At 42.6% G+C, this 27,696-nt stretch overlaps 2 protein-coding genes across 6 annotated transcripts in view; one reads left to right on the top strand and one right to left on the bottom strand.

Moving 5' to 3' along the window:
- Nucleotides 1-10,996, top strand: part of slc25a13 (solute carrier family 25 member 13) — a 52,535-nt gene extending 41,539 nt beyond the window's left edge. For 4 of the 5 annotated variants that reach the window (XM_079653239.1, XM_079653240.1, XM_079653238.1 and 1 more), the window contains 4 exons: nucleotides 3,170-3,308; nucleotides 6,680-6,838; nucleotides 7,424-7,514; nucleotides 8,401-10,996. In XM_079653239.1, coding sequence (XP_079509365.1) covers nucleotides 3,170-3,308; nucleotides 6,680-6,838; nucleotides 7,424-7,514; nucleotides 8,401-8,575 — 564 coding nt within the window. In that variant the 3' untranslated portion in view covers nucleotides 8,576-10,996. The remainder of the gene's footprint in view (nucleotides 1-3,169; nucleotides 3,309-6,679; nucleotides 6,839-7,423; nucleotides 7,515-8,400) is intronic. The other variant, XR_013803114.1, reaches the window with a different exon arrangement.
- dync1i1a (dynein cytoplasmic 1 intermediate chain 1a) overlaps nucleotides 9,353-27,696 on the bottom strand; it is a 94,570-nt gene continuing 76,226 nt past the window's right edge. Inside the window, 8 exon segments of the mRNA XM_079653254.1 lie at nucleotides 9,353-11,590; nucleotides 13,946-14,007; nucleotides 14,010-14,070; nucleotides 16,763-16,903; nucleotides 22,689-22,833; nucleotides 24,324-24,457; nucleotides 24,784-24,897; nucleotides 27,110-27,256. Coding sequence (XP_079509380.1) covers nucleotides 11,480-11,590; nucleotides 13,946-14,007; nucleotides 14,010-14,070; nucleotides 16,763-16,903; nucleotides 22,689-22,833; nucleotides 24,324-24,457; nucleotides 24,784-24,897; nucleotides 27,110-27,256 — 915 coding nt within the window. The 3' untranslated portion in view covers nucleotides 9,353-11,479.

Here is a 27,696-nt window from a genome sequence, read left to right on the forward strand (position 1 = left end):
GGGACGTTCCTCTTTAACTGTAAACACAATCAACTGTGAAAATGTCAATCTCATACCTGTGGTTGTATTCATTTGCAAGTAAGATGATGGCATGTGTTTTGTCAAAAAAGTAGTTAACTATTTTTCAATAAAGATCTAGCATTCCTAGGAAAGGACAAGTTTACGTAGTCTGGTAATATTATCTTCACTGTCAATTTCAACAAGGCTGCAACTCAGACCCGGCACCAGAACCAATCTACTGAGAGGGCATATGATTTTCATGGGAGGGCACACAAAACCGTCATGTGCTGCGGCCAGTGGCGGCGCCAGAGATTTTCTTTTAGGGGTGCTGTGGGGGACGTTTCATAGAGGCTGCTCAAACATTTAGGGTTTCCCATTAATGTACCGGGCGCTACAGTGGAATGTTCTACTGCAACACTCCCCACACACACATACACAGTACACCCGCGACTGTTACAATGAAGGCTCGATGATCAGCTCACGGCATATAGGTGTAAGCAGGGGTAAAGTGCTATTTTTTATAAGTGGGGGGTGGACTTCACCTCCTCTAGGGGAGTCCAAGAACATGCTCCCCTGGGAAGATTTATTTTTTAATATTGAAGTTAAAAGCATCAATCTGGTGCACTTTGAGAACAAAAGGAAGAGATCTATGGATACATCTCTCAACACCCATATGAAACAAGTGTAAACCGATTTTCTTTTTCTTTATGGATATTTTACAAATCACTCCCCTTATAAACTCTATTCTTGTTTTACTGTCATATAGTATTTCATACCTGTTTTTCATGTATTACTCTTATATTACTATCTGATATCACATACATCGTAGCCTGTCCCTCCCACGGCGCCGGGTCTGCTGCAACTAACTATTTTCTTTAGCGATTCATTTTTGGATTCATTTATATAAATAGTCGGTATAGAAAATGTCAGAAAATATTGAAAATGTCAAACCTACTTCCTGAAAGACAAAGGTGATGTCTTTTAAATGTCTTGTTTTGTCTTAAAGCCAAAGATATTCAGTTTAATATGATGTACAAAGAAAATAATACAAATATCCCTATTTCTAAAAGCAGCATTTTCCGGCTTTTTTATAATGAAAAATAACCATACGGAGCTGTCAATACTAAAAAAGAGTGATTTGTGGGAATAGATTAATAACACATCAGTTGACTGATCTTTGCAGGACTCATCACTCTGGTTGGTCTCTTTTTTTCTCTCTGCTGATGTGACCACCTGTTAACTCCCAACTTCCACGTAAACCTTTAACTTCTTTTAACAAGGCAGTAACACTGTGCGGAGCCTCCTCTTGTCTCCGTCTACCTGCCTCTTGTTCCTGTGTTTGTGTGCAAGTGCTCTCACTCCCTCCCTGTATATTTATGAGTATGTTGAAGTGTTTGCGTGTGTGTGTCCACAAAGCTACTGTCTCCATTCAACTGTCTGTGAGAATGTTGCAGTGTTTGCATGCTTGTGCACATGCTTTATTGTGTTGGTCTCCTCGTCCATGCATAGAGAGGAGACAAAGTGTGTTGAGAAAGCAGTAACGGTGTTGGCGGCCGTGGTGGACGTGGTGGAGGTGGAGGGGGAGGGGGAGGGGGAGGCGGGGTGGAGACGAGCTTCAGCCTGCAAGCCCCAGACGGGCTGGCTCCGGAGGGGCTGCACCCAGGCACAGAGCTGCCTTTGTCAGGGTAATTATCCTGACGCTCACCCTGCGCTGGTGGAGCTACTGGTTGGTACTGGAGGCGGCTAACGCACTAGCGCCACCACTCATCACTGGGGGAAAGCTGTCAGTGTAGGAACATCAACTCATGTTTATGCACGTATTGTATCTATGGAGCATTTTGCATTTTCTTACTAAACTAAATAATTGAACTTCATCCGTGTCGTAGAAATCAACAGAGGTGGAAGAAGTACTCAGATCTTGTACTTAGGTAAAAGTAGAAGTACCAGAGTGTAGGAAAGTCCTGTAATCAAAATGTCACGTAAGTTGAAGTACAAAAGTATAAGCATCAAAAATATAATTGCAATGGAGTAGAATGACAAAGTAGCAAAGATTGAAATACTCAAGTAAAGAACAAGTCTCTCAAAATTGTTCTTGAATACAGTACTAGAACAATTTGAAATGAAATGTACTTAGTTACTTTACACCACTGGGAATCAATACACACTCTCAGCTGCCGCCGCTCTGCCACTGTATCACCCAACAACATCACCCTGGTATGAACGTTTTACTCCCAGCCCCTGTGACGCTGCTTGTCGGTCCTGCCTCGTTAGAATCTCACAGCTTTCAGTAGCCAACAAGAGGGACAGACAGACAGACAGACAGACAGACAGACAGACAAGAAGTGCCTGAGAAAAGAAAGGGAAAGAGATAGCCCAGGTATCTGCCAATCCTCTGTGTGTGTGTGTGTGTGTGTGTGTGTGTGTGTGTGTGTGTGTGTGTGTGTGTGTGTGTGTGTGTGTGTGTGTGTGTGTGTGTGTGTGTGTGTGTGTGTGTGTGTGTGTGTGTGTGTGTGTGTGTGTGTGTGTGTGTGTGTGTGTGTGTGTGTGTGTGTGTGTGTGTGTGTGTGTGTGTGTGTGTGTGTGTGTGTAGGAACCAAAGGATTATCCCATAGGAGTTAAATGAAGCCTATCCTAAACAGGGACACCCCGCCCGGCGCTCGAAACTCCTGACTGTACTGCTGTATCAAGACGCTGGACGCGGGCCAACAGGCTTGAAATACAGCAGGAAACTCAATAGGCCTGATGATATAGTGTGTTTACAGTGGCAGACACGAAGTCATCTTCGTCAGCCAGTCTGTCTTTCTCTGCGCTTTTCTTTTCTTTTCTGTCAGCCTTGCTTCTGGAGCCCCCCTCCCTCACCTGCTGCTCACGACACATATCGTTTGCATACGGAGAGACATGATGTGTTTGACATGTTGTGGTCGGCACTTCACTCTGACATAAGAGCTTCGGGAGTCTTTTGGAAGAAATGTCTTTGGCAGTAACATCAATTGAGGCTTTAAAAGCTGCTTTGTGAACAGACTGTTACATATTGTGGCTTATAAAAAAAATCAATCCATCTTCAGAGACCAGAGCGACCTTTACTCTGTCTCTGCTCTACTTACTAAAGGTTTAACTCTTTATATACATGACATAACATTTCGCTTTTCCCCTGTGTGTCTTGCTCTAGGGTTCAAAGGCATGTTTCCTGCGGGACATCCCATTCTCAGCCATCTACTTCCCCTGCTACGCCCACCTTAAGGCTCACTTCTCTGAGGAGGACGGCAGGATAGGGCCGGCCAAGATGCTCCTGGCTGGAGCGCTGGCAGGTAAAATACTTCAGCCTGTTATTCTGAACACAAAAATGGAGAAGTAGGATAATAATAATCATTTGAATTTGTATAGCGCCTTTCACGAAACCCAAGGACGCTTTACAATGGGAAACAAAACAAAACAACAAAGTAATAATAAACAGGTTAAAAAAAAAAAAACTAGGATGAAGTTAAAAACCTTCCAGAGGCAGGGAGCTCCACTCATCGTTGGCAAAAGTCTGCCGAAAGACACAAAATGACACATCTCCACAAATGTCATTGCACATACCACACACATATTAACGGTACAAAGCAGGTGGAAAATGTGCAAAGTTTCCCTTTTAAACAATACTAATTATAAGATCATTCTCACATAATCAAAATCAAACCATCGATGAGCCCTTTCACATACAAATAGCCACGTAAATATAAAGATATTGATTATACTAGCGTTCACATGTAATCTAATGCATTGTGATCATCCGTAATGAGCCGTTGTGAAAAAGCCTAATCTAGACCCCCAATAGAAAAATGCAATCAAATCTCAACCTTTGTCATTCAGTCTGTTAATATCTGCATTACTGCAAACATCTCCAGACATAACTCTCAGGGTTTATGAATCTCATCATGCCAGGTGACATAATTAACAATCTTATGTTGCATTTTAAAGGTGTAGCAATTTTCACTACCTGAAAAAACACCATTCTATCTTAAGTGTCTTGACATTTTTGCCAAATCATCATCAACACGTCCCCCTGGTTCAATGAGCAGAGCACTAAAGCCTATAACAATTCTTGGTGGGGTCCAGTTTTTCCGTCTTTTAACAGAGTGTGAGAGCAGGTCTCACTCGGCTCTCGCCTCAGACCTGCAGAGCTCAGTTTGGAGCCAGCAGCTCCGACCGCAGGCTCCACGACGGTAGCTGCTAATTAGAGCGCTGCGCGGTGATGGGGACGGGGTTTGGAGCTCTGCAGCGGGGACGCGCCTCAGATTCCAACACGGCTCGCAGGGAAGCGTTCCAATCCTAATACACTGTACATACATACACAGATGTTTGTGCATACTTTATGCATGTTCTCCCAGCAGGAATGCATACAGTCCTGTCTGTAGGTTATAACTGAGCAAAGAGGCCAAACATCCACTGATTACATAACAAGTTTATCATCAAAATATGATCCGAAGGAAAGTTGAAACGCTTGATTTACCGATAAAGTAAACAGTTTTAACAGACCAGCTCTCCTCTGCGAGTTAAAAGGCTTCGGGAACATTTGCATAAAATACTTATTTGCTGAGATGTGTCAGCGGCGCTCTCTTTTCGACACAGAGGCACAGCACAACATGGAAAAATCATAAATCCTGCCTCCCTCCTCCATTTTTACTCCGGTCCCTCACCACAGGACTGGCAGCCACGGCCCACAGACTCCGAGCTGAAACCAGCCTCATGATTTCTTTTTTTTCTTTCGTTACTTCGACACATTTATCATCCCTCTTTCACATGTATTTATCAGCGGTTACAGCATTCTGGCAATTAGTGTTTTACAGTCGGCACAGGAAATTGAATTACACGCTCAGTTTGCACAGCATTATTTAACTAGGCATTACTCTGGTCTGGGAAGAGGGACATCTCTAACTCATGTGAAATCTGTATGTGAGAGAGTTATGGAGGGAATGTGTGGTCTTATTCACTGTGAGCAGCAGTACACATGTTCAGTCTTTAGTCATATACCATCAACAACAATGGGTAATCATGTATTCTTAAATTCTTAAATCTGAATGTTCTGCTTTCTTTTGTTTCAGATCAATGCTAAAGGTACCCTGTAGAGTTTTGACCACTAGTCTCACAGCCATAATGTGTTTTTGTTGTTGTTGCAACTTTACAGCTTTGTTTCCATCGGCAACAAACAAATAATATCAATACAAAAGCATGCAACCAATGATTCAATCTCTACCATGGCTTTCATGGAGTAACCTTTGACAAATCAGACTTCTACCTCGCTATTTCTTCCCGAAGGTTGTTCCCTTATTTTGGAGTAATTTCTAATCTAATTTGAGAAAAAGTTCTGGTTTATAGTGTGCAGACTTTAAAGCCCCTTCAGGAAAATGAGGGGTATAGGGTATATAATTATTCACTATTCATATTCACGATAGAACCCACTGTTTTAAGACACAACAATACGTCATCTGTAATGAAAAGAACAGTGTTAGTGCTGCACACTGGGGAAACACCTTCTAAAGGCTAAATGAAGTGGTACCAACACAATATCCTGTTGCCACATTAAAAAAAGTGCATAATTAATATTACATGACATCCCACTGTGCCATTATTCTGCAAGTGTTTGAACATATTCTCTTTGGGAAAGTGGGAGTTTCTACATCAGGTCTAATTTAGTTCCCTTGTTCCTACATTTTTTTCTACATGAACTATTCTTCAACAAGTTTCCACACAGGAAGCTTCCTCTCCTTTCCTCGTATGTCTTCCTCCTTCCTCTCTCCTCCTCTCTCCTTCCTCCCTCTTCCTCCTCTTGCCTCTCCTCTTCTATCCTTCTGTCTAGTGTCCTTAACTCTCCTCTTCCCTCTCCTTTCTCCTTTTCTCATTTCGTTTCCTCGTCTCCTTTTCTCTTCTTTCCTTTTCCTTGACTTCCTACCCCTCTTTCCTCTCATCTACTTCTCTCCTCCTCCTCTTTCCTCTCATCTCCTTCTTTCTCCTTTTCTCTCCTTTCCTCTTCCTCCTCCGCTCAGCTCAGCGCAGGTGGTCAGTCTCCCCCGGGTGCCGGTCTGCTACCTAATGCTGAGTTGATTAGGCTTTCTGAATAGCTCGTTTGGCCGCTACAAAAACCAAGAAGTCAGAATAAATCGTCAAGAGGGCAGTTGATGGTAATGACCGAGCCATCAATGATTGAGCCCATTCATGGCTGAAGTGGCTGGAGTGGGGGCTCCGCAGACCCTCCCTCCAGTCAGCCAGTCACTCTCAGCCCAGTGTGCATTGCTCTCATTACCGTACATTGTCTGGCCCTGTTCAAACGGCTGTAAGAAAGTGGGAGAGGGAGGAAAGGAAGGAAAAAGGTAGAGATTAAATAATGGCCTCGCTGGTGGTATGGATTAGTTGATGGTGAAGTGAAAGGAACCGGCCCCTACTTGTGTACAGCGTACGTATGCGGCAAGATGGTCAAGATCCAAGATGACGTGAACAAAGAGCGCTGAAACCACTCTATCAGATGTAGTCAGGATGATATGCAAGGCTTCATTCGATCTCTGATGGCTGCTTCTGCAAATCATCTCATTTGTTTGGGCCTGATTTTAAAATGTCTGCTCTATTTAGAGTCAAACACATCGTAATGTTTGAGAAGGAAAAGCACCACAAGACTAAACGGCTCTCCCTCTCCTCTCCACAGGCATGCCGGCGGCCTCCTTGGTGACCCCGGCTGACGTGATCAAGACGCGGCTGCAGGTGGCGGCGCGGGCCGGGCAGACCACCTACAGCGGCCTGGTGGACTGCTTCTGGAAGATTCTCCGAGAGGAGGGACCCCGGGCCTTCTGGAAAGGAGCTGGAGGTAATGTTCGCTGAGGCCAATGTCAAATCTTAAAATTACTGTTTTACTTTTGGCCCGGGTTTCACCTGCTTTATTGGTGGAGGCTGCTGGGCCGTGTGCAGAGGCTGTCTAAAAACCCCTCTATTATCACTTCTTTTTTGGGGGGGAATCAGTTTTAATCTTCGTTTTTATTTGAGGGTTACAATACACTTACATTGGAGGCATTCTTTTACAAACATTGGCTAGTATGTCACTCTGGAAGAAGACCATTTTTTTTTTTCGATGTGTCATCGCAATGATTAAGGAATGTGTTCCATTAATTGTTTGCAGTTTTTACCGTAGGCTATGCAATTCTGTGTTTGGTAAAGAATTACATTATTTATTTAATCTGGATTATGTCCAAAACAGATTAATCTGTAAATATATGAAACATGTAAATTAGCCTGTTACTTAAAGATGTTTATTGAGATTGCATTATGTCATTTCAAGGCGCAGGATACATTTTCTTCTGTTTGTAATGTCATGGGCCACATGTGTTGGAATGACACTGAAATAAAAAACATTACGAATCAATTTAAATAAACACATGTCTTCTCCTTCCTGCAGCTCGTGTGTTCAGATCCTCTCCTCAGTTTGGAGTGACCTTGGTGACCTATGAACTCCTTCAGCGCTGGTTCTATGTTGACTTTGGAGGACAGTAAGTCTCTTTCTCTCTCACAGCTTCCATCTACCAGCTTCTATATATCTTCCTGCCTTGCCTAAAGAAAGAATATTACATCTTCATCCTCCTATAAAACACCATCTGCTTCCAGAACAATGGGGTTAATTTGAACACACAGTAGCTGCGCTCGGTGCGTGTCCTCCCTCCTCCACCACAGAGAAAGAAATGTCCTCGAGATCCAAAAATAATTTCCGAGCACATTTGCTCACAGACTGAAGCTCTCACTCAGCGCTCTGGATGTGACACTTTTCTCAGACTGGAGAGTGTGTGATCAGGCAGGCAGCGCCCACATGTACTTTCCCCTCTTTGAGGATTAAGATGAGCTCGTTTTGCTCCTTAAAATAAGTCTCTCTGGGATAATTCATTCATTTCCTAAAGTTAAAAAGGTCCAGTGGGGAGAGAGGTGGTGAACCTCTCGGAATGAGAAAGCTCTTCTTTTAATGGACAGCTGTGCGGCACATGCGTGTGTGACAGTGCGTGGCTCGTGGCTTCTTCATGAAGCTCAAGAACAAAATCATGTGCAGATCCGAGGAGAGTTTGGTTTGGGGAAGTTGATCTGTGCTGCTTTGCTGTCCGTGTTGGCAGCCGTTCACAAAGCTCTCTGTGAAATCAGCGAGGGATTGGATTTGTTCCGCCTTGGATTTTCTATTAACATGTTTATTTCTGTGGTGAACAGTGCTGAATATGATCATATTAATTCAAGATTTAAAAGGAAAATAAAACGCTCACTTTCCCCCCGTGTTTGGTAAAACAACATCTTGCACAGTTTGTTGTTTCCCCTCTAACTCCACCACACCTCACCTTTTGTCTCTCCCTGTGCCCGGCGTCCTCCCCCATCTCTCTCTCTCTCTTCCCACCACAGAAAGCCGGCTGGCTCCGAGCCCACCCCCAAGTCTCGGATCAGCCTCCCGGCGCCCAACCCCGACCACATCGGAGGCTTCAGGTTGGCCGTGGCCACGTTCGCTGGCATCGAGAACAAGTTTGGGCTCCATCTCCCACGCTACACGGTGGCCCCCCCCGCTGTGAGCAACCCCTGAACCTCCACGGGTAGCAGGGTTATTGCAAGAGAGGGCTTGAATGTAGTATTTTAAGTAATTGATTTTATTCGTATTATCATATCTACATGTTAGTCTATATGCATAAACATGGATTATTGGAGCAGACACTCAAAGAAAGCTCTTTGTCGGACTAGTGCAGCGTTTGTTTTAATCTTGATTGACATTGTATAGTTTTATTATGCGGTTTGTTTTCATACAGTTCCACTGGCTCAGTATAACGCACAGGCAGAAGTTTAAAAACACCTCCACTGCTTTGATTTTGGGGAATATTTGATCAAAAAAAATTAGTTGCAGCTTTTTGAGTGTCTTTTTGTTGCTATAAAACCAAAAAAGACCATTAATGTAGCACCTTTGTATATAAGAGACATATATTTGAATATGTATAGTTCTATTTTTATCTTTCAATTGTAATATATGTATCTACAAGATTAGGGACCACTAAGTTTTTGAATGTAAAGTAGCAGTATCATTCTGAATGTACTCAATGTTTACTTTCAGAGCTAAATGTATGCAGATGTGTGAATATCTGAGAGACAGCTGGCAGCGACTGCAGGTCTGTAGTGTGTCACGACTGAGTATTTAAACGTGTACAGTCATGAGAATGTAGGAGTTACATGTGGTGAGTAATAACCGTGCCTTACTGTGCGTATGGCAGCAACATGTGTACCGAGAGTAAAGAGAATCGTATATCAGTAAACTGAGTGCTGGAGTTTTTCTTTTCACTCCCAGATGAACGCTGTTAAGAAAAAGCAAGACAACAGTACATCAGCTTTAATAGTAAATATAACATGTTTTAACAGCCAGCACATTGCATTACAATATACCTCTTGATAATTAACAGTTCATTAAAGAATATACAGCTGTTGCTCGGGAACAAAGTGCCGATACAAGACGTGACTCAGTTTCTGAAGCAAAGCAACCACGTGTGGAAACGTCACCATGACAACTCCATGTTTATGCTTCTGGAATATTTCAGGAATGTGTCGCATGCATGCGTTATACAGAGAAATCAACACAACATAAAAAGTAAACGTGATATTTTGTAAACAATACATGACTAGTCTATGGACCCTGCTTTGATTATAGTGCAAAGCTTTGTCACAGTACACTTATCTTAAGGCTATAAGACTGCCACTGTTTATACTGTAGGCTCACAGGGTGCAAGCAACTAATCACCTTAAGTCAGTAAGGAAATAAATAAGGGCGGACAAGTAGAAGAGGTCAACAGTTAAACCATTTAAAATGCAAGAAATCCATGAAGGAAACAGCGGTCTTGTTCGGACCAAACAGCAACATGTACATACTGTAAATAAAACAACTGATTGAGGCACACCACATGCTACAGTGACACCGATAAAGCTCACAGAGGCGGCACTACGAAGTACCTTTGAGAGAACCAGGCTTTCTTCTCGTTAGCTGGCTCAACAAAACCCTAGTCAGAAAAGATGGTTATCAACAGTCTTTGTTAACCCAGGTTTTCTTCATCAGGTTCTGTGAGCGTTCCTATACAGCCGGATGTTTAGTGCTTCATTTGAGTCCTATATCCACACAGAGGGGATCACCTCCTGCTGCCTGCTTCAGAGAAGAGGAGCAGGTCACGGTAAGTTAGGGAGAAGATCTGTGGCAAAAAGATTTGCTCATAATCTGCAAATAAGGCAAAAGCGCAATGATGGCAGAATACCCTAATTGTGTGAATTTGTAAGTTAATATTAATTTGTACCACTCATTGCACTCTTAATGCAAATGGTGACAACTGAACAAGCTATACAACGGGATGCAACTGACCTGATACTCAAGTATAATATTTGAATTACTTTTATTGATTGAAAGTTAACTCTGATAACTACTAATAAACTAAACGATTTCTGAAAGTAGACTTTAGGGGCAGCTTTACCAGACCACACTATTGATGCTGTTACCCTAAAGCTTGAGTGACTGGTGTAATTTACCACACATAGGTATTCTATGAAGAATTATACTGCATTCATATGCAAGTAAAAATCATATTGATTCATATTTAAGTTAAACAAAAATGTATGCTACCTGCAACTTTAAAGGAGGCTTATTTAAGTTTTCCAGAGATCACTACAACCAAGCAGAATTTCATACACAGTATTGTAGCTCCGATTTCTGCATCACTAACTGTATACCAGCAATACATGTAGCTTCCACGCTAATTCCACAGACGGCCCAACACATTTACATTTATAATGTATTCCCTTGCTGAGATTCGCTCATATCTAGACCCTCCAGAAAAACGCGTCGGTAAATGAGATGGATCAGATTTGTTCATCTTGGTGTTTTCTCTCTCGTGTGAGTTTCACACGTTCACTCTACGGTGTTGTTTACCTTCTGTGATCATCACTACTTCACGTCAAGACGAGTTAACTTTTTTTCCCCATACATTTCTGTGGAAAAATGCGGGGATTATGCGGCCTTTTGATAAATATGCGGCCTTTTCAAAATCTGCGCCATTTTGCTGATTATGCGGTAAATTCTGCGATCGCATAATCGCGTTTTTCTGGAGGGTCTACATATCGCTCATAGAGAATATCTGTAGGAAAGGCCAGCACGCCTAAAAACAATCCCTCCAAATTCTGGCACCTAGGTTAACAGAATTTGGCAAGAATGGTACGGTTATTTTATAAGCAGTTGATAAGGGAAATGGTGGTGCTTTTCATGATGGATTTCAATCCAAAGCAACACCTGCTCTGGAAGAGGTTCAGATACCATGGCGAGCTTAGCCAGGTTAAATGAGACCATTTAACGGGGCCACCTTTGTGACTCAGGCTTAAGGCCGCACACACCTCTCTAACCCAATCATCTGGCTCCGTAGTGCTCCCTCTGTTCTCTGATCCACCCTAATTGGTCTGGAGGCCTGCTCTATGAATCCAGCTCCATAGGCCCCTCCTCCTCGCCGTCCGCCCGGTTGGCACGGATCTCCATCAGCGTCCGAGCGAAGCGCGACCAATCATCGGTGTGAGTCACTGACAGCTGAGGGAGGAACAGGAAACATGGCATTAAGTGCTGGCTTCATCTGCATGCTGTGTTACGACTTGTTAGGATACCAGAGAATCATCTCCAAGGATGAATGACACATTGATTTTCATTCAAGACAAGTTTATTCTTGATGACAAAGGCTGTGTTTTGACCGATCTTAGGGTATAGACGAGGTCATGTCCCTTCGTTGCGTCCTTATTTGATTTTAAACTCTAATAATTTGATGTTAAATGCAATCATGGTACCAATAACACATTTTATGACTTCCTGTTAGAGCCTTCATCTTGTGTTGGCTCCCATAATTGTCTTTACATCCTTTGAGAAAAAGACCCAGCATCCCCATGTCATCGGGGACAAAGCGTTTCAGTAAGAATAATCCTGCCAATCAATCAAATAGTTGTTATATTTCTGCATGTCTGAAATGCTATAAGAGGCAGTAACCATGGCGCTGATACAGGATGTCAAACTGTTCTCTAAGTGTGGAGCTGCAGTCCGACCCTGTGGGAGTCGGAGTGGAGTGGAGTGGGGGGGGGGGGACAGGAGCCGCGGCCGCCACCCAGGCTGTCTGTAACCGCTCTGCATGGCCAGGCTGTAATTAAACAGGAACCAGGAGGAGGGAGGCGGCCATTTTGAACCCCCCCACAGAGCCGGGCCGGCAGCAGCAGGGGCTCCAGCTGAACACTGAGTATATGGAGCCTGAGTGACTTCAGTTTGGAGAAATGTAAGACTGCTAAGTGTCAAAGAAACTGAGATTTTGTGTTCAGGCTTTAAAAAAATACCTTTTCATCTGATGAAGCAACATGACACACTGACTATTGAAACCATCCAAAATACTTATAATGGCTTTAACTTAATTTTACTGTCATTTAGATAGATCTGAAGATTATTTCCTGGATTAAAGGACATATCGCTTCTTCTATAATAGACCCCTGGGTACAATAAATCTAATCTATCAAATGTCAGAAAATATTGAAAAATGTCTATCTTAGTTTCTCCAAAACTGAGGGGATTCACAATGTGTGTCAGTCAAAAACCAAAAGGTGTTCAGTTTAATATGACAAGCTCAGAGAAAATCTTGGAAAGGTCCGTATTTGAGAAGTTGCAAACAGCATTTTCTGCCCTTTTTTTCATGTAAAAAACGTATCAAAATAGTTTGTCATCATTCGTTGATAGATGAGTCTTGTTATTGTTGTGGCTCCAACACAGACTAACATAAGTAGAATCCTTATCCTTGCTGATTAACCACCTAAAACTAGTTAGTACGAAATAAAATAAATTATACTAAAGTAAACACATTTGCATATAAACCTTACTGCTGTCACTTTTTCCCCAGTTTTAGCTATTTGTGGAGTTTACAGTGAAGTGAATACTCCCATCATCATCCACCACACACACACACACACACACACACACACACACACACACACACACACACACACACACACCCACCCCCCCACCCCCCCCCCCCTCTGTGGAGTCATAAAACCCCTCTCCTTTTTATTGATGACTCTTCGTTACCATTAACCCAGCTCAGCCGAACCTCTCAACTCACCACACAACAAAAAGATGCTAAATTTAGCCCTGTGGCTAAGCTAACGCAGCCTCACATGGGGATCCTAACCAGATCCATGAGACACCATGCAGGCTCGGGCGGGGGCTGGCTGCTTTGTGGTGATGGCAAAGTCACGTGGAGGACGTTTTACAGGGACAGGAAACAGGGAGGAGGAAGAATCAAACGCTCACAGTCATGGCAAAACTGACAGTTGGGTAAACACACACAGAGCTCAGGGACCTCAAATGATCAGTGGTGGTGCAAGTGGAGGTTTTACAGAGAGAAAATACACCTATGTCTGCTCTTATGTCTTTCGCCAAAGTTAGAGAACCAAATATACATGCAACGAGACTACAGTATGTACTGAGCAAATGCAAAAGTGTAAAAATCATGACTCAGTTAAACTAACATACACAATCGGACTATTTGTAGCTGTTTTCACCAAATGACCGTTTACTTTGGTAGCATCAGCAGTGAGGTATTACTTTAGCTCCAGCAGTCACTCAAGGTCAGGCTCTGAAATCTCTTCATAAATCTGCTGTGGTACAACTCAATTACAACCGTAATAATACGTGTCGGTCATTGTAGTGAACGCAAGCTTTAGGCACCTAGGCTGTAATTACATCTTGGGATTGTTTTTGAATTAAACTTGCCACCAGCTCCAGGCATCAAAGCACTTTGGTAAAAACAGGAGTGCTCACTCTGCCCTTGTTTTCGGGTACAAAAATGATTCTGATCTACAATATATTGTTTGATGTGATTCATACTGTTTACATTTAAACGATTAATACATGTACCTCTCCAGTATCATAGATCCAGACCCTGCCCTCTGAGTCGCCCACAGCCACCTCCTTCCCCCCGACGACCAGCGCACTCTGTTCAGGGCTGAAGCACCCTCAATGGTCACACTGGCAGTGGGGACCTGGAGGACAAGAAATTCAACAAATTCAGTTTTTCTATCAATATTGTCAACATCTTATATTCTACAAACATCACATTTCAATAATGAATGTCTGATTTGTCCCATGTAAACTGGGATGTATAACACTTTCTATTCTACGATATTTGTTATATATATTATGATGTCTTTAATGACACTTATTCTCAACATTGTCTACGATACTTTTTGAATGGCATTCTGAACTATATATGATTGTTAAAAACATTTTGTGGGATACTGCCTTTTGGAATACTTTTTATGAATCACATAAAATACCATGAGGTTTGTACTTTACTTTGATTATCATCTGAATCTCTTTAAATGACACACTATACTTTCATTTTAAATTATGCTTTTTATGACATTAACTTTTATTAAAACATTATATTGAAACAAAGAAGTGGAAAGACCCATTAGAACCTTATCCTGTTTAGTAGTGAGAGGACTAGAGAACATTATGCACCTTGGAAATAAATAAAGATGCTATGTTAGCCTCTAATAAGGCACATCAACATTTATACCACCCTCCTCCTCCTCCTCCTCCTCCTCCTCCTCCTCCTCCTCCTCCTCCTCCTCCTCCTCCTCCTCGCTGCAGACAGGAGGTGTTGAAACATTGTTCACTTGGTCACAGCTGCTGTTAAACACTTAATTGTCCTCATTGATTAATGTAGCCAATGAAATGTGAGACTTTATTTGTCAGTTACCAACAAAAAGAACGAGTCCTTATTTATTTGAATGTAATGACCCTAATCGCAGTTAAAGCTATTCCTCTTAATGTTTATTGGGAAATGGGGGCATTACGCCATTATAGTCTAATTTACAGAACACGTTTACTACATTGAGAGCACAACTTTGTCCAAACACTCAGGAGGTTTTACAAACATCGCTGTCACATTTACAACTTCTCATTCAAATGTGGACACACACAGAGCTATTTACTGTATGATAACTGCGCTGGGGTTTGCTGTTGTGGGCGAGCTGTTGCTCTTTTTGGTAAACAGTCGTGCTCGTGTTGCACCTTTTAAAAACCTAAAACCATCTGTTTCCATAAACTGTTCCTTGACGTGCGGGAGGCGAGTCTGACACATGTCACCAGTGGAGACAGAGGCCTTGGCATCACGTCGCCTCACACACCGAGCTCCCGCGTATTTAAAGCAGCGCTAACCACAGACTGACTGCCATTAGCCTGCTAGCTTCCACCGCTGCGCCCGAGTGGATCTGAACTGAGCGCTTTAAATTGGCTGTATATGTCTGTGTGCTGGAAATGAGAACCAGGCGCTCCGTTAGTGTCGTTATGTGTGTTTTTAATATATGATGGCAACAATGGAAGTCTGTTGCTATTAGACTGTGTATGAGAGGATGTGTGTGCATGTGTTCGGTACATCCGTTTCGAGCAAATGTTCCTCATAAAGCACATTATTAGCCGAGTTAGTCCGTGGATAATTAACTCTTCCTCTGTCTGTGAAAAGGCTGCTGTTAAGAGAGCCATGGGAAAATGATCATCTGTGCTGCAGAGGGAAGAGCCAGCGCTGGTGATGGGGGGGGGGGGGGGTTAGAACAAGAGGAGAAGACAGAGACAGATACAACTGAAATGTGACATCAAATCTGGAGATGTGATGCGAATTTTATATCTGCAAGAAAATGAGAGCGCATTATGAGAGAGATAGAGGAGAGCATCCGTAGAGATGCAGATCTGTATCAAGGTCTGAAGGCACTGTGGGTGTTGTCTCCATGGAAACCAAGAGGAGCAGGAGAATGGAGGATCCTTTTATCCCTACTTTGTCCTGCGTGATCAAAGCTATAATACCCACTCTCCTATCAGAGTTGCAGAAAAGTTTTTCAGACTCTTGGCTGGAGAGTTCTTTTCAATTTAATGCAACTTTTGACTCTTTAGAGGCATAGTTACAAAAGTTTGGGACATACATTTTTTCCCAATCTTCCTAAATATACCCTATAAATAAGAATCAGCAAAAAAACATCAACGTGCCTGATGTGTAGAATAAAGTCACCTTGAGAGCATCAGATAATATTGCTACTGCTACAAAAAGGTACGTCATATTTTACATTGCATTTATGTATTTGACGTTGTGTAAAGTGAAACTGACTAATAACACTGGCCTCAAATGCTCTCTTCTGAAAATGTTTTCGCCCGAATGCAGTGAGAAACCCTGAACTTTCTCCTTTTACGATTTCCCTCTCAGGATGGGCCTGCGGACTGAGGGCTCTGAGCTCGTGGTCTCCTTCACATCTGTGCTCTTCACTGACGGAGCGCAGTGTGGGAGGCAGATGATGCGTGGTGGCGGGGTGCTGAAGTTGCCTGAGCGTTGGACAGAGGTTGCGGGAACGTTAGCGGGACGTCTGGGTGGGAACTGGTGATGAGAAGCTGTCACCCGGTTTGATTTAAAGTGAGGGCTGCGGGAAACGCCCACAGAATCTTGAATCGTGTGTGTGTGTGTGTTGGGAGGGATGTGGAGGGGTTGGTAGTGGAGGAAGGGGGGTGGGGGGGGGTGGGAGGAAAAAGGCTTTTGGGTGTTTGGTTGTGCGGTTCGGGGCAGAAGCCCAGCAACAGGCCCCGAGGACAGCAAACACACACATCAACACACAAAGAGATGACAGAGAAAACACGCCCATGATGACCTATATTCACCCGACACACACACACTCACAAACACACCTCAGTGTCGTTGTTGAGGTTCCACAGGTCCAAGCGGCCCATGCCATCCACGGCGGCGAACACGGCGGGGTGCACGGGCGACCACATGACGTCGTACACATAGTCGGCGTTGTCCTCAAACGAGTACAAAGGCTTGTTGTGCTGAAAGAGAGAAAAAAAAAAGAGGACATCTATGGACGTGTGTTTGGTGTCATAAAGAACTGTCGAGAAAGAGAGAGACAGTAACGGATTGCACAAGATGACACACTGGAGATAGAGAGAAAACAGAGAGACAGAGGGCGAGAAGGAATGGAGAGAGGGAGTGAGCGAGCTTCAGACAGAGTGGCGCTGCCTCAGCCTTGGGGCCTGTCTGGGTGCAGAGCCTAATTAAAAAGCCTAGCACATTCACACAGAACCATAAAACCGCTGGGAGAGATGAAAGGGAGGGCCCCTCCACAAGGTGTACTGTAACCTCAACACAACAGCTGTCTGCGGGAGGGTGGGGGAGAGAGGGAGAGATGGGAAGGGATGGGAGGAAATATAGGGGTTGACAATGTATGCGGGAAAGGATGTGTGTTAAAGTGTGTGTGCGTGTGTGTGTGTGTGCGTATGTGTGTATGTGTGTGTGTGTGTGTGTGTGTGTGTGTGTGTGTGTGTGTGTGTGTGTGTGTGTGTGTGTGTGTGTGTGTGTGTGTGTGTGTGTGTGTGTGTGTGTGTGTGTGTGTGTTTGTTTATTTGTGAGCATGGAGGGCCGGATTCTTTCAGGCCTGCACTGGAATCAATGTTTCAGAGAGAAGCAGTATATTCATCTTTCAACATAAACATGGTTCTTTGAGTCCAAAACAGTGTGACCGTCTTTAGGAGATACGTGTCAGGGCTCTCTGGAGGACACACTTCTGTCTTAATGATCTAAAGCAGAACTTGTTACTAACAAAGTTACTAATTGGCCAAAAAACACACTGGAATACCTGTGATGCCAACATTGGATCATAATTGATCGACATCAGTATCGATCTATGCGTTTGTGAAGTTAAGGCCCAAAAGCAAAGCAGGATGACACAAAACATGTAAAAGTATTTAATAATCTTGTATCAGATAAGTTAAAGTTTGTGTATACCAAGTTATTTTACAGCAATTTATATTTCATATTTTATTTTCCTTATGTCTTTTGTAAACCCTACACGAGATAATGCAAGTCATTGCAAATGCAGGTAAAATGTATTATATAACTTCCATTCTTTTGTTTTAGAAAAAAATTATAAAAAAAGTAAGAAAAGAATGTCACATAACGTCCTTACCAACTGCTTAAAGGGTTTTGATCTTGTGTAAATTAAAGATATGGGGATCAGTTAAATACAGTAAATATGGGAATATGGCTTAAGACAAGTGTGTGTGTGTGTGTGTGTGTGTGTGTGTGTGTGTGTGTGTGTGTGTGTGTGTGTGTGTGTGTGTGTGTGTGTGTGTGTGTGTGTGTGTGTGTGTGTGTGTGTGTGTGTGCCCATCTCTCAGAGCGGCTGTTAGGATTCCAGAGGCTCACAGACTGCATTCCTGACAGGTAGAGAGGGAGACAGGTTGGCTGGAGGAGCAGAAAGAGGAATGCAGTCTCTCGCCCACTCTCCTCCTGCTCTCATTCCTTCTCTCTCTCCATCACCTTTACCCTCTCGCTCCACAGTTGTTCTGAAATGCTGTGAGACCTGCAGACAGATAGCGACGCACTCTCACACAAACACAAACAAACAGTGCAGCCAATTTCAAGCTTCGATTGAACCTGTTTTCCAGCCGGCGGGTGACAGCGGAGGTCATTTTTCTCTATCTCGCAGTGTCAGCGTTCGATCAGACGTTCCTGTTTATGTTCTCACTCTTTTTAATCCCCTCCTGGTTTTAGTCTCACACTCTTTTACCCATCCTTGGGCTCCACATCATCAAATAACCTAAAACGTCATTTCATTTGGATAATCTGGCTGAATTAAGCCCCACATGCCATGTCACACCTTCTTTTTGAAGTAGGTGCTTCTGGTCTTACAGATGAATACAGTCCTATTATTCAAAATGTAAACGACTATTTTACCAAAGTCCATAATCTACCTATCTTAAATAAGGTGATTTGGGTAAATAATCTGCAGCAACAAGTCTTAAAACTAATCTTTAAATGGAACTTAATCCGCGTGGCGCCGCACGTGAAGTCACTGGTTGTCATTATCTCTCCTGCCGAGGAGCTCAGGAGCTTCCAGCCGTTTGAACTGGAACAGTAGCGCCGGGTACTGAGAGCTGATATCACAGAGTCCCATTTAAGAGTGGATTGGTGCAATTTAAGATAAGTTTAGCATTTAATCAGAAGTCCTTTATTCGTCCCACAGAGGGGAAATTTGCATTTATACATTAGATATTGATGTAAAAACATATATACGTCAGCCTGCGTCGTCTGAGGTTGCCTTCAAAGATATTAGTAAATATAATATAATATAAATCAGTCCCACGGAAACTATAGAACCTTTAACTTTACTTTAATAAATAGCTTTTCCTTCAGAGCCATACGACAACTGAATAAAACAAACATTAAAGGTGACCTATCATGCAAAATGCACTTTTGTACGTCTCTTATACATGAATATGTGTCCCCGGTGTTCCAGGGAACTCACCAAGTGTCAGAAAACACAACCCTCTCTATTTTCCTCCATACCCAAATCTCTTAAAAAGGGGCTGCAACGGATCTGATACAGACTGATCCAGATTTGAACACTTCTGTGACGTCACAGAAGTGGCGCTACGGCTATTGGGCCGACTCCACCAATCAGGAGGAGACAGCCACGGACATTGCCGTTGGAAAGCGCTGGAGACGCTGTAGTACATATGCCAGGCCTGTAGATGGTGCTGTTCTCACAGAATCAGCCCATGCAAAGACAGTGTTAAATTGAGCGAAATGAGGAATGGCTAAAATGCATGATCTGTTTGATATTTTGAAAAATAAAAAGTATAAATATGCCTTATATAGGTATGGTCCTACACTATATTATTCAAATATAGCATGATAGGTCCACTTTAAAGTAGCAATACAACACATACAGTTACAGAAAAATCTCAAACGCTCCTCAGGTCATGAGCACATATTTATTTCATGTACTGCCTTTTTTTTTTTTCATTGTACCTGATGCAATGACAATAAAGGAATTCCAATCTTTCTAAATGTTCAGGTCTGCAATCAACATTTTAGCATTTGTGGTCTCTAAATGAAAAGTGAGTCTTATTGAAAACCTTCCATCAACTGACTTTCCAGAGGTATCCAAACCATCTCCAGTCGTAAACACTAACTTCCTTGCTTCCATCCAATGGCTGCATGACAAATGTTGAAACACTAGCTTGATAGCTTAGCACTAGCTTTAGTGACTACAAAATAATAACGCCAAGAAATCCTTAACTTAAACTCAAACAGTCTTAATTTCATCACACAGACATCGCCTGAACTGCCTGTTCCTTTAATGAACTTCTTAAGAGGGGAAAAGAGGAACGATTATGCTCCAGTCACTTAGTGCAGGCTGGTTCTGGGGTCAAGAGAGCAACGGGGTTCAAGTTATGCACAATCATGAACACACTCCCAGCTGTCGGTGTGTCTCACACTCCGGGCCCACTCCAAATGCTTTCACTAACCACAATATTTGCACCGCCTAGTGTGAAAACATCGGCAGACTTCTGTGCGAGACCCTCTCTGAACTGCGAGGGCAAACGTCAATGCAGAGAAGAGAATTCACTGCGAATGTGTGTGTGTGTGTGTGTGTGTGTGTGTGTGTGTGTGTGTGTGTGTGTGTGTGTGTGTGTGTGTGTGTGTGTGTGTGTGTGTGTGTGTGTGTGTTACAACAGTTGGGTTGAAGGCAAACCTCAGGAGATTTTAGGTAAGCAAAGGCGGCTTGCTTAAGGTGCATGAGAGGCATGTGTGGTGTGTCTATATTTGGGCACACTCACACACTCACACATTCACAAACACAGGTATTTTTCCTGCCCACACACAAATATGGGTTATGTGGGATGAGAGACAGACACACATTCCTGCGGTGCCCCTCAAAGGAAAGGGAATTCCCAAATCTTGAAAAATAACAAACTCTTTTGATGAAAATCCGCAGAAATGTTTTAATCCGCATCACGGGACCCTTCGCACAAGACTTATGGACGAGCTGCATGCAAACACCAGCTAAGATTCATCAGAGTGTTTAACGGCCTGTCACAGCGAGCATGAGGCTGTAACTGGATCTTGCATAAAGCTGAAGGCATTATGCAAGATGCATTATGTATTTTCCTCACATTGAAAAGGTCTCTCTTTGATTTGGCTGTTTGCTGTCTGACGGGGCCCTGCTCCTGTTGGTCCCCGTGTCCTTCAGCGTTAGCATCACCCTCACTATTAAGCATGACCACTTTTTCTCTTTTTTTGTCATCCTGGCACTTTTCCCCTAACTCCATTCTGCTGATCTCTCACTATTTACTCTTCTTCCTTCCTTCTTCCATCGCCTTTACAAAGTTGTGGTATCTTGCTATTTGATGACCTTTCACCTTTCCACCTAAGAGTCTCCTCAGGTAGATGGAGAGCCTGCTGCCTCTTGACCTCTTCTGTCACATTTCCATTTGTATTCCTGGACTTTATGCCATCGTATGTGTGTGCAATCAATTTAAACAAAACTTGTTGCATTTTTCAACATCCTAATTTCTTTTTTATTCTCACAATAAGTATCTTATCTTATTATCCTCATTTTTTTTTTCTCTTGTGCGGTATCTAAGATGTATCTGGGCAGACTACTCTGCGTCTCACCTCCACCACCAAAAGTCTTCGGATGTTTTAATGAACACATATAAAATACGATCCTCTTCTAACTCCCTGAGGTGCACAATGTTTAAGATCTAAGGAAATGATAAGAAGTGTCAAAGAATAATGTATAGAACAATAATCAATAGCTATAAATAAATCAAATGAATGAGGTTACAATTTTGGTACAAGAAAACTAAATCTATTTAAAAAAAAAATTTTAAAACATGCCTTTTCAAACATAATTAATATCTGTGTTATGACCTCATTTATTTTTCCTAAACTAACACTTGTACTATTGTTAGTATGCAGGCAAGAGGCTCTTCCCTAAGTTAGCCTTACAAGCAAACCTTTAGTATTTATGTTGTATTGTCGGTACATTTGTTCTGTGCACTTTATAAAACCACAGCACTGCACTACTAGATCTTACTGAAGCTAGGGAACAGATTTCCTGGCAGTCAGATACATGGATACAAAAAGTTTGAAAATGGTTTGTTCAGTCAAAGTATAAAAATCAAAAACAATACCAATACTTACTTACTTAATGTCATACTTAACCATAATTGTGTGACTTTGCTTTTGAATAAGTATCAGTATCCCCACACACACACACACACACACACACACACACACACACACACACACACACACACACACACACACACACACACACACACACACACACACACACACACACACACACACACACACACACACACACACACACACACACACACACACACACACACACACACACACACACACACACACACACAGACCGATTTTCTAAAAAAGTTGCTCACCTACAGTACTTAGCTTTCTCCCCTGTCTCACTAGCTCTCTGTCACACACACATTTCCTCTCTCTCTTGAAATCTCCACAATCAACCCCCCACACGTCATCACACACACACACACACACACACACACACACACACACACACACACACACACACACACACACACACACACACACACACACACACACACACACACACACACACACACACACACACACACACACACACACACACACACACACACACACACACACACACACACACACACACACACACACACACACACACACACACACACACACACACACACACACACACACACACACACACACACACACACACACACACACACACAGTACCTTGGTGCTCCAGAGTTTGACGGTCCAGTCGAAGGAGGACGTGATGAAGAGATGGGAGAAGTCGACGGTGCCCACTGCGCTGTGGCAGCTGACGCCCGTCACCGGCCCCTGGTGGCCCTCGAACATCTCACAGATCCCCGCTTTGCTGCGGGAGGACGACAGGAGCGAGCACATCACCACGCTATTCAGCCCTGCAGTGCACTGTTTCTATTCTATTTTATTTGTATTACTTACATTATTTTAACTATTTTGTCCGTTTTATTATGTTGTACCGATGGAGGAGCCTGTGACCTAAGATTTGCATTGACATATCTACACTGTAGCTCAGTGGTTCCCCTTGGGGGGGCGCCAAAAGATCTCAGGGGGGGCGCCAGGCCTCAGATGATTTGAGGCCAAATATCATATTTAGACTTTTTTTTTTTTTTTTTTTAATTTATAATTGTAAAGCAATACATGATTGTCACTAAAAGCCTTGTCTCTACATTACAATAAAATATAAAAAATAATTGATTAATTAATTTGAATAACAATTCAAGTTAGTAGCTATTAAAGGCATAAAAACACAGAAGTGTATAATTCTTTCTTTAATAGAAATGTTTCTTCTGCCTGTAAATTGTCCAAACCGGGCTTTTCTGGATAAGCGCATTTTTAAAACATAGTCATCGTCCATGCCGGTTTCAGCTGGATTATTTGTCACAGTTGCTCCGATCAGATCGGTCATCTCCATTTTATAGATTATTTACGACTTTTGAATCCACATAAACACATCGGCAAAATCCGGCTTACTTTGAGCATTTGTTTTAAACAGTTTAATCCCTTTGTGAATTGTTTCCACTTCCGCGCCGTCCATTAATTTCTTCACACAGCGGGAATCCAAATGAATGAATCCTGAGTCCAATAACCATCAAAGTCACTCCAATAGTGCTCCTTAGTTACGCTTTCATCCTCCTTTAACAAAATACTTCAAATTCATGTAGTTTGTGACAGAAGTTGTAGCATTTTGAGACTTTTAAACTTTAATTACCGCTGTTGCGCCCCCCCCCCCCTTGTGTGTGTGTGTGTGTGGGGGAGCAACTTCCAACAGGAGTCATTTGGGGGGACTCTTGGGAAAAAAGGTTGGGAACCCCTGCTGTAGCTGACAATAAAAGCCTTGAATCTTGAATCAGTGTTTTAGTTGTGTAAACTTTAATAAATAAAAATCCGTAAACTGGTTTGTGTCCTACTGAAATGAAGTTAAGGCACAGTAGGGGAACCTTTTTTAAAACTGAAACAAATACCAATAAATTAAACTCTTTAATATATATGATTATCATCAATTACAATTATATAAAACAAGTCTGATATTTACTGTAATTTTGAGACATTTTCATGATTTTTTTTATTGTATATTTTTTGCCAAAATATGTTTATGACAATGTTATAATTCTATATCTTACAGGTGACAAAAAAGACATCAACGTCAGTCCAAACATACAGCCAGCAAAGATGTGTGACGATTTCTTCGCTTTTGTGTGTGTGTGTGTGTGTGTGTGTGTGTGTGTGTGTGTGTGTGTGTGTGTGTGTGTGTGTGTGTGTGTGTGTGTGTGTGTGTGTGTGTGTGTGTGTGTGTGTGTGTGTGTGTGTGTGTGCACCAACCTGCCATGCCTGGATGCAGTGTACACAGTGCCCTCCTCACTCCCGACCACATAGTTGTTAACGTCTCCCGTGGGGAACGCCATGCCTGTCACCGCCACAGGTTTGGATTTATTGTACACCAGTTCCATGGTCTCCTACAACACACACACACACACACACACACACACACACACACACACACACACACACACACACACACACACACACACACACACACACACACACACACACACACACACACACACACACACACACACACACACACACACACACACACACACACACACACACACGTCAGCCTGTTCTGTATACAAATATCAAACCTGTTATCACATTCTGTACTTTAACTTTTTAATGACGAAATACATGATGATTTGTATTGCATATTATAAGTGTAATTTTTTTTTTTTATTCTGCATTTTAACAAATCATTGTAATGTGTTGGGAGTGTGTTGTGCACCTGTGGCTGGGAGAGCATATCCAGACTCCAGGAGCACATCCTGCCGTCTGTAGACACAGTGATCAGGTTGTTGGCATTCTGGGTACCGACCACGTTCACGCAGTACACTGGGTGCTACACACACACACACACACACACACACACACACACACACACACACACACACACACACACACACACACACACACACACACACACACACACACACACACACACACACACACACACACACACACACACACACACACACACACACACACACACACACACACACACACACACACACACACACGAGAGATAACGACACACAGGCACATCAATTATATGGGTTGGGTTATTCAGTACACTTGCACAATAGAACAATTATAAATGTATCTCGTAACATTTCATATGAAATATGAATACAAAAATTCCCATTAAAATGCTTCTTATTCTCCTGGATATTGTGATCACAATTAGGGATGGGTATCGTTAAGGTTTTAACGGTAGGCCTACTACTACTTTTATCGATACCACTTATCGACGGTGCTCTTATTGGTTCTGGTTTTGGAGAAAAAAACAAGTTGTGAAGAAAACTAACATTGCTTTTTATTGAAATTAAATACATAATATTTCACATCAAAAGAAACAACAATGTTTTAACAAATCATATTAAATAATCTGATGACAGAATTGTATATAAGAAACGGAGTTGGCGAAATTAAAACTGAAATATAATGTTTGTGTAGCATAATACATATGTTTTAGATATCTCCAGTACCCATAAAAATACAGATCACGTCGGAGCTTAACGATACCACGGTCATTAATAATTCAGCCCCCAGGGCCCGTTTAATACCGGGGCTCGGTACCCATGCCTAATCACAATCATACGTCCTAATTTGTCTCAGTGATAAGTCTAAATTATTATTAATAAAGAAGAGGAAGCACTTTGGTTAACTGTTGTGGTTTTTAAATGTGTCTTAATAATGAACTAGAATTGGATAAGACGTTCTATTAAATATTTCTGCACATTCATTCAGTTGCACTACAAATATTTGGTTCATTTTTAACAGCAGTAGGCATTCAGGGACACAACATCATAATTTCATACGCTAATATTAATAACATTAGGTTTTAAACACAGTCCTGTAATGATAATGTAATTGTACCCTTAAACACATGACATCATTAGACATTCTGCACAGATGCGGTAGGCTCCCATGCCGGTGTGCAGTCGCTCCTTACGACAGGAGTGTGTGAAACCATTATGTCATTACTGGCCAGTAATTGACTTGTGTACTGGGCAGCACAAAGAGCCCTTTCAGCAATCAGCTCCCTGTTAGCAGGCTGGAGTCACTGACTGGAGTACGAGAGCAGGACCTCATTGTTGGAATTATAAACATACAGCGTGTGTGTGTGTGTGTGTGTGTGTGTGTGTGTGTGTGTGTGTGTGTGTGTGTGTGTGTGTGTGTGTGTGTGTGTGTGTGTGTGTGTGTGTGTGTGTGTGTGTGTGTGTCTACAGGACTGCAGTAGCTGTGATTATAAACGAACCGCATGTTAACATATTTCTAGTGTATATTCAGTCATTTGTCGCCTGGGGTCAATGAGTTCAATGTGTATGTGTGTGTGCATTTCTTTTTTGTGTTTAATAGAAAATAATGCTTAAAATTCATCATGGTTCATCAAGTTATGATTACCACAGTAGGGGTAAAGTATTCGCCCCACACACACATATTAGCAGCTAGACCTGAGGTAAAGCTGGTGAGGCTAAAACCCTGCAGGATGATTTTCTTCACCACACTTCCTCACACTGATCAAACACTGTGTGTGTGTGTGTGTGTGTGTGTGTGTGTGTGTGTGTGTGTGTGTGTGTGTGTGTGTGTGTGTGTGTGTGTGTGTGTGTGTGTGTGTGTGTGTGTGTGTGTGTGTGTGTGTGTGTGTGTGTGTGTGTTCTATTGTTAAAATAATCAGTCTTGAAAATGCAGGACTATTATGTAAAAAATGTATTTCTGCTTTAATGAGATATAAATTCATATCTTTACATCAGGGGTTGGGTTATTATAATATTTCCTCTGCCTCTGAATTGTTCCTATTGTACACTTTTTCATTCATGTTTGAATTAAGTACAACAGGGAGCTTTTCTCATTTAGTTCCCAGCTTATTTTTTACCAGTGCTGCAATTAATAATAATTGTTATCATTGATTGAAACTTCATCTTTATTCATCATAAATTCCCCGGGTCTTTAAAAACATGAATTAGTTCGGCCCGCAGTCCAAAATATACATAAACATCGATACCTTAATATATCAAAATGTGTTTTGAGCCACAGTTTGTTTGTCTTACAGTGTGAGCAGCAGCAGACAGAGGGGTCCTCTGGACGGGGGTCCGGCGGTGACTGCGGTTGTCCCACAGGACGATCTGTCCAGAGTAAGTCCCCCCCACCACCAGGTTGGGATGAAACTTGGCAAAGCCCACAGATACTACAGGAGACTGAGAGAGGATGAGATATGAGATTATTCTGGTGTGAGGTCATCTTACAGGAACAGTTGTGATACTGAGGGAGAGAATAGAAATGGTTTGATGAGACGTGGAGATAAAACTGCACACAGTGAGAAAAGAGCAAAAAGAAAGAAAGATATGAAGCGTGACGCGAGACCAAGCGTGAGTAAGAATGAGTGATCAAGGCATCGTGATGGGTGGCGCACATGGGGAGATAGACGCAGAGGGAGATGATGAGTTTGGCTTTGGTGAGGGTCCGCTGAGGAGAGGAGAGAGGGGTGACGCTGGGGCGGAGAACAGACAAAGAGGGGAATTGTAGTCCTCTTTCCCCCAGCCGTTTCACATTACAGCATCAAAACCCCAGCAGCCACTGGAGCGCTCACTGTAGCCTCCATCATGACAAGCGCACCCTTGAACCCCCTCCCTCCCCG

This window comes from Notothenia rossii, assembly GCF_949606895.1.
Source record: "Notothenia rossii genome assembly, chromosome: 10".
NCBI lineage: Eukaryota > Metazoa > Chordata > Actinopteri > Perciformes > Nototheniidae > Notothenia > Notothenia rossii.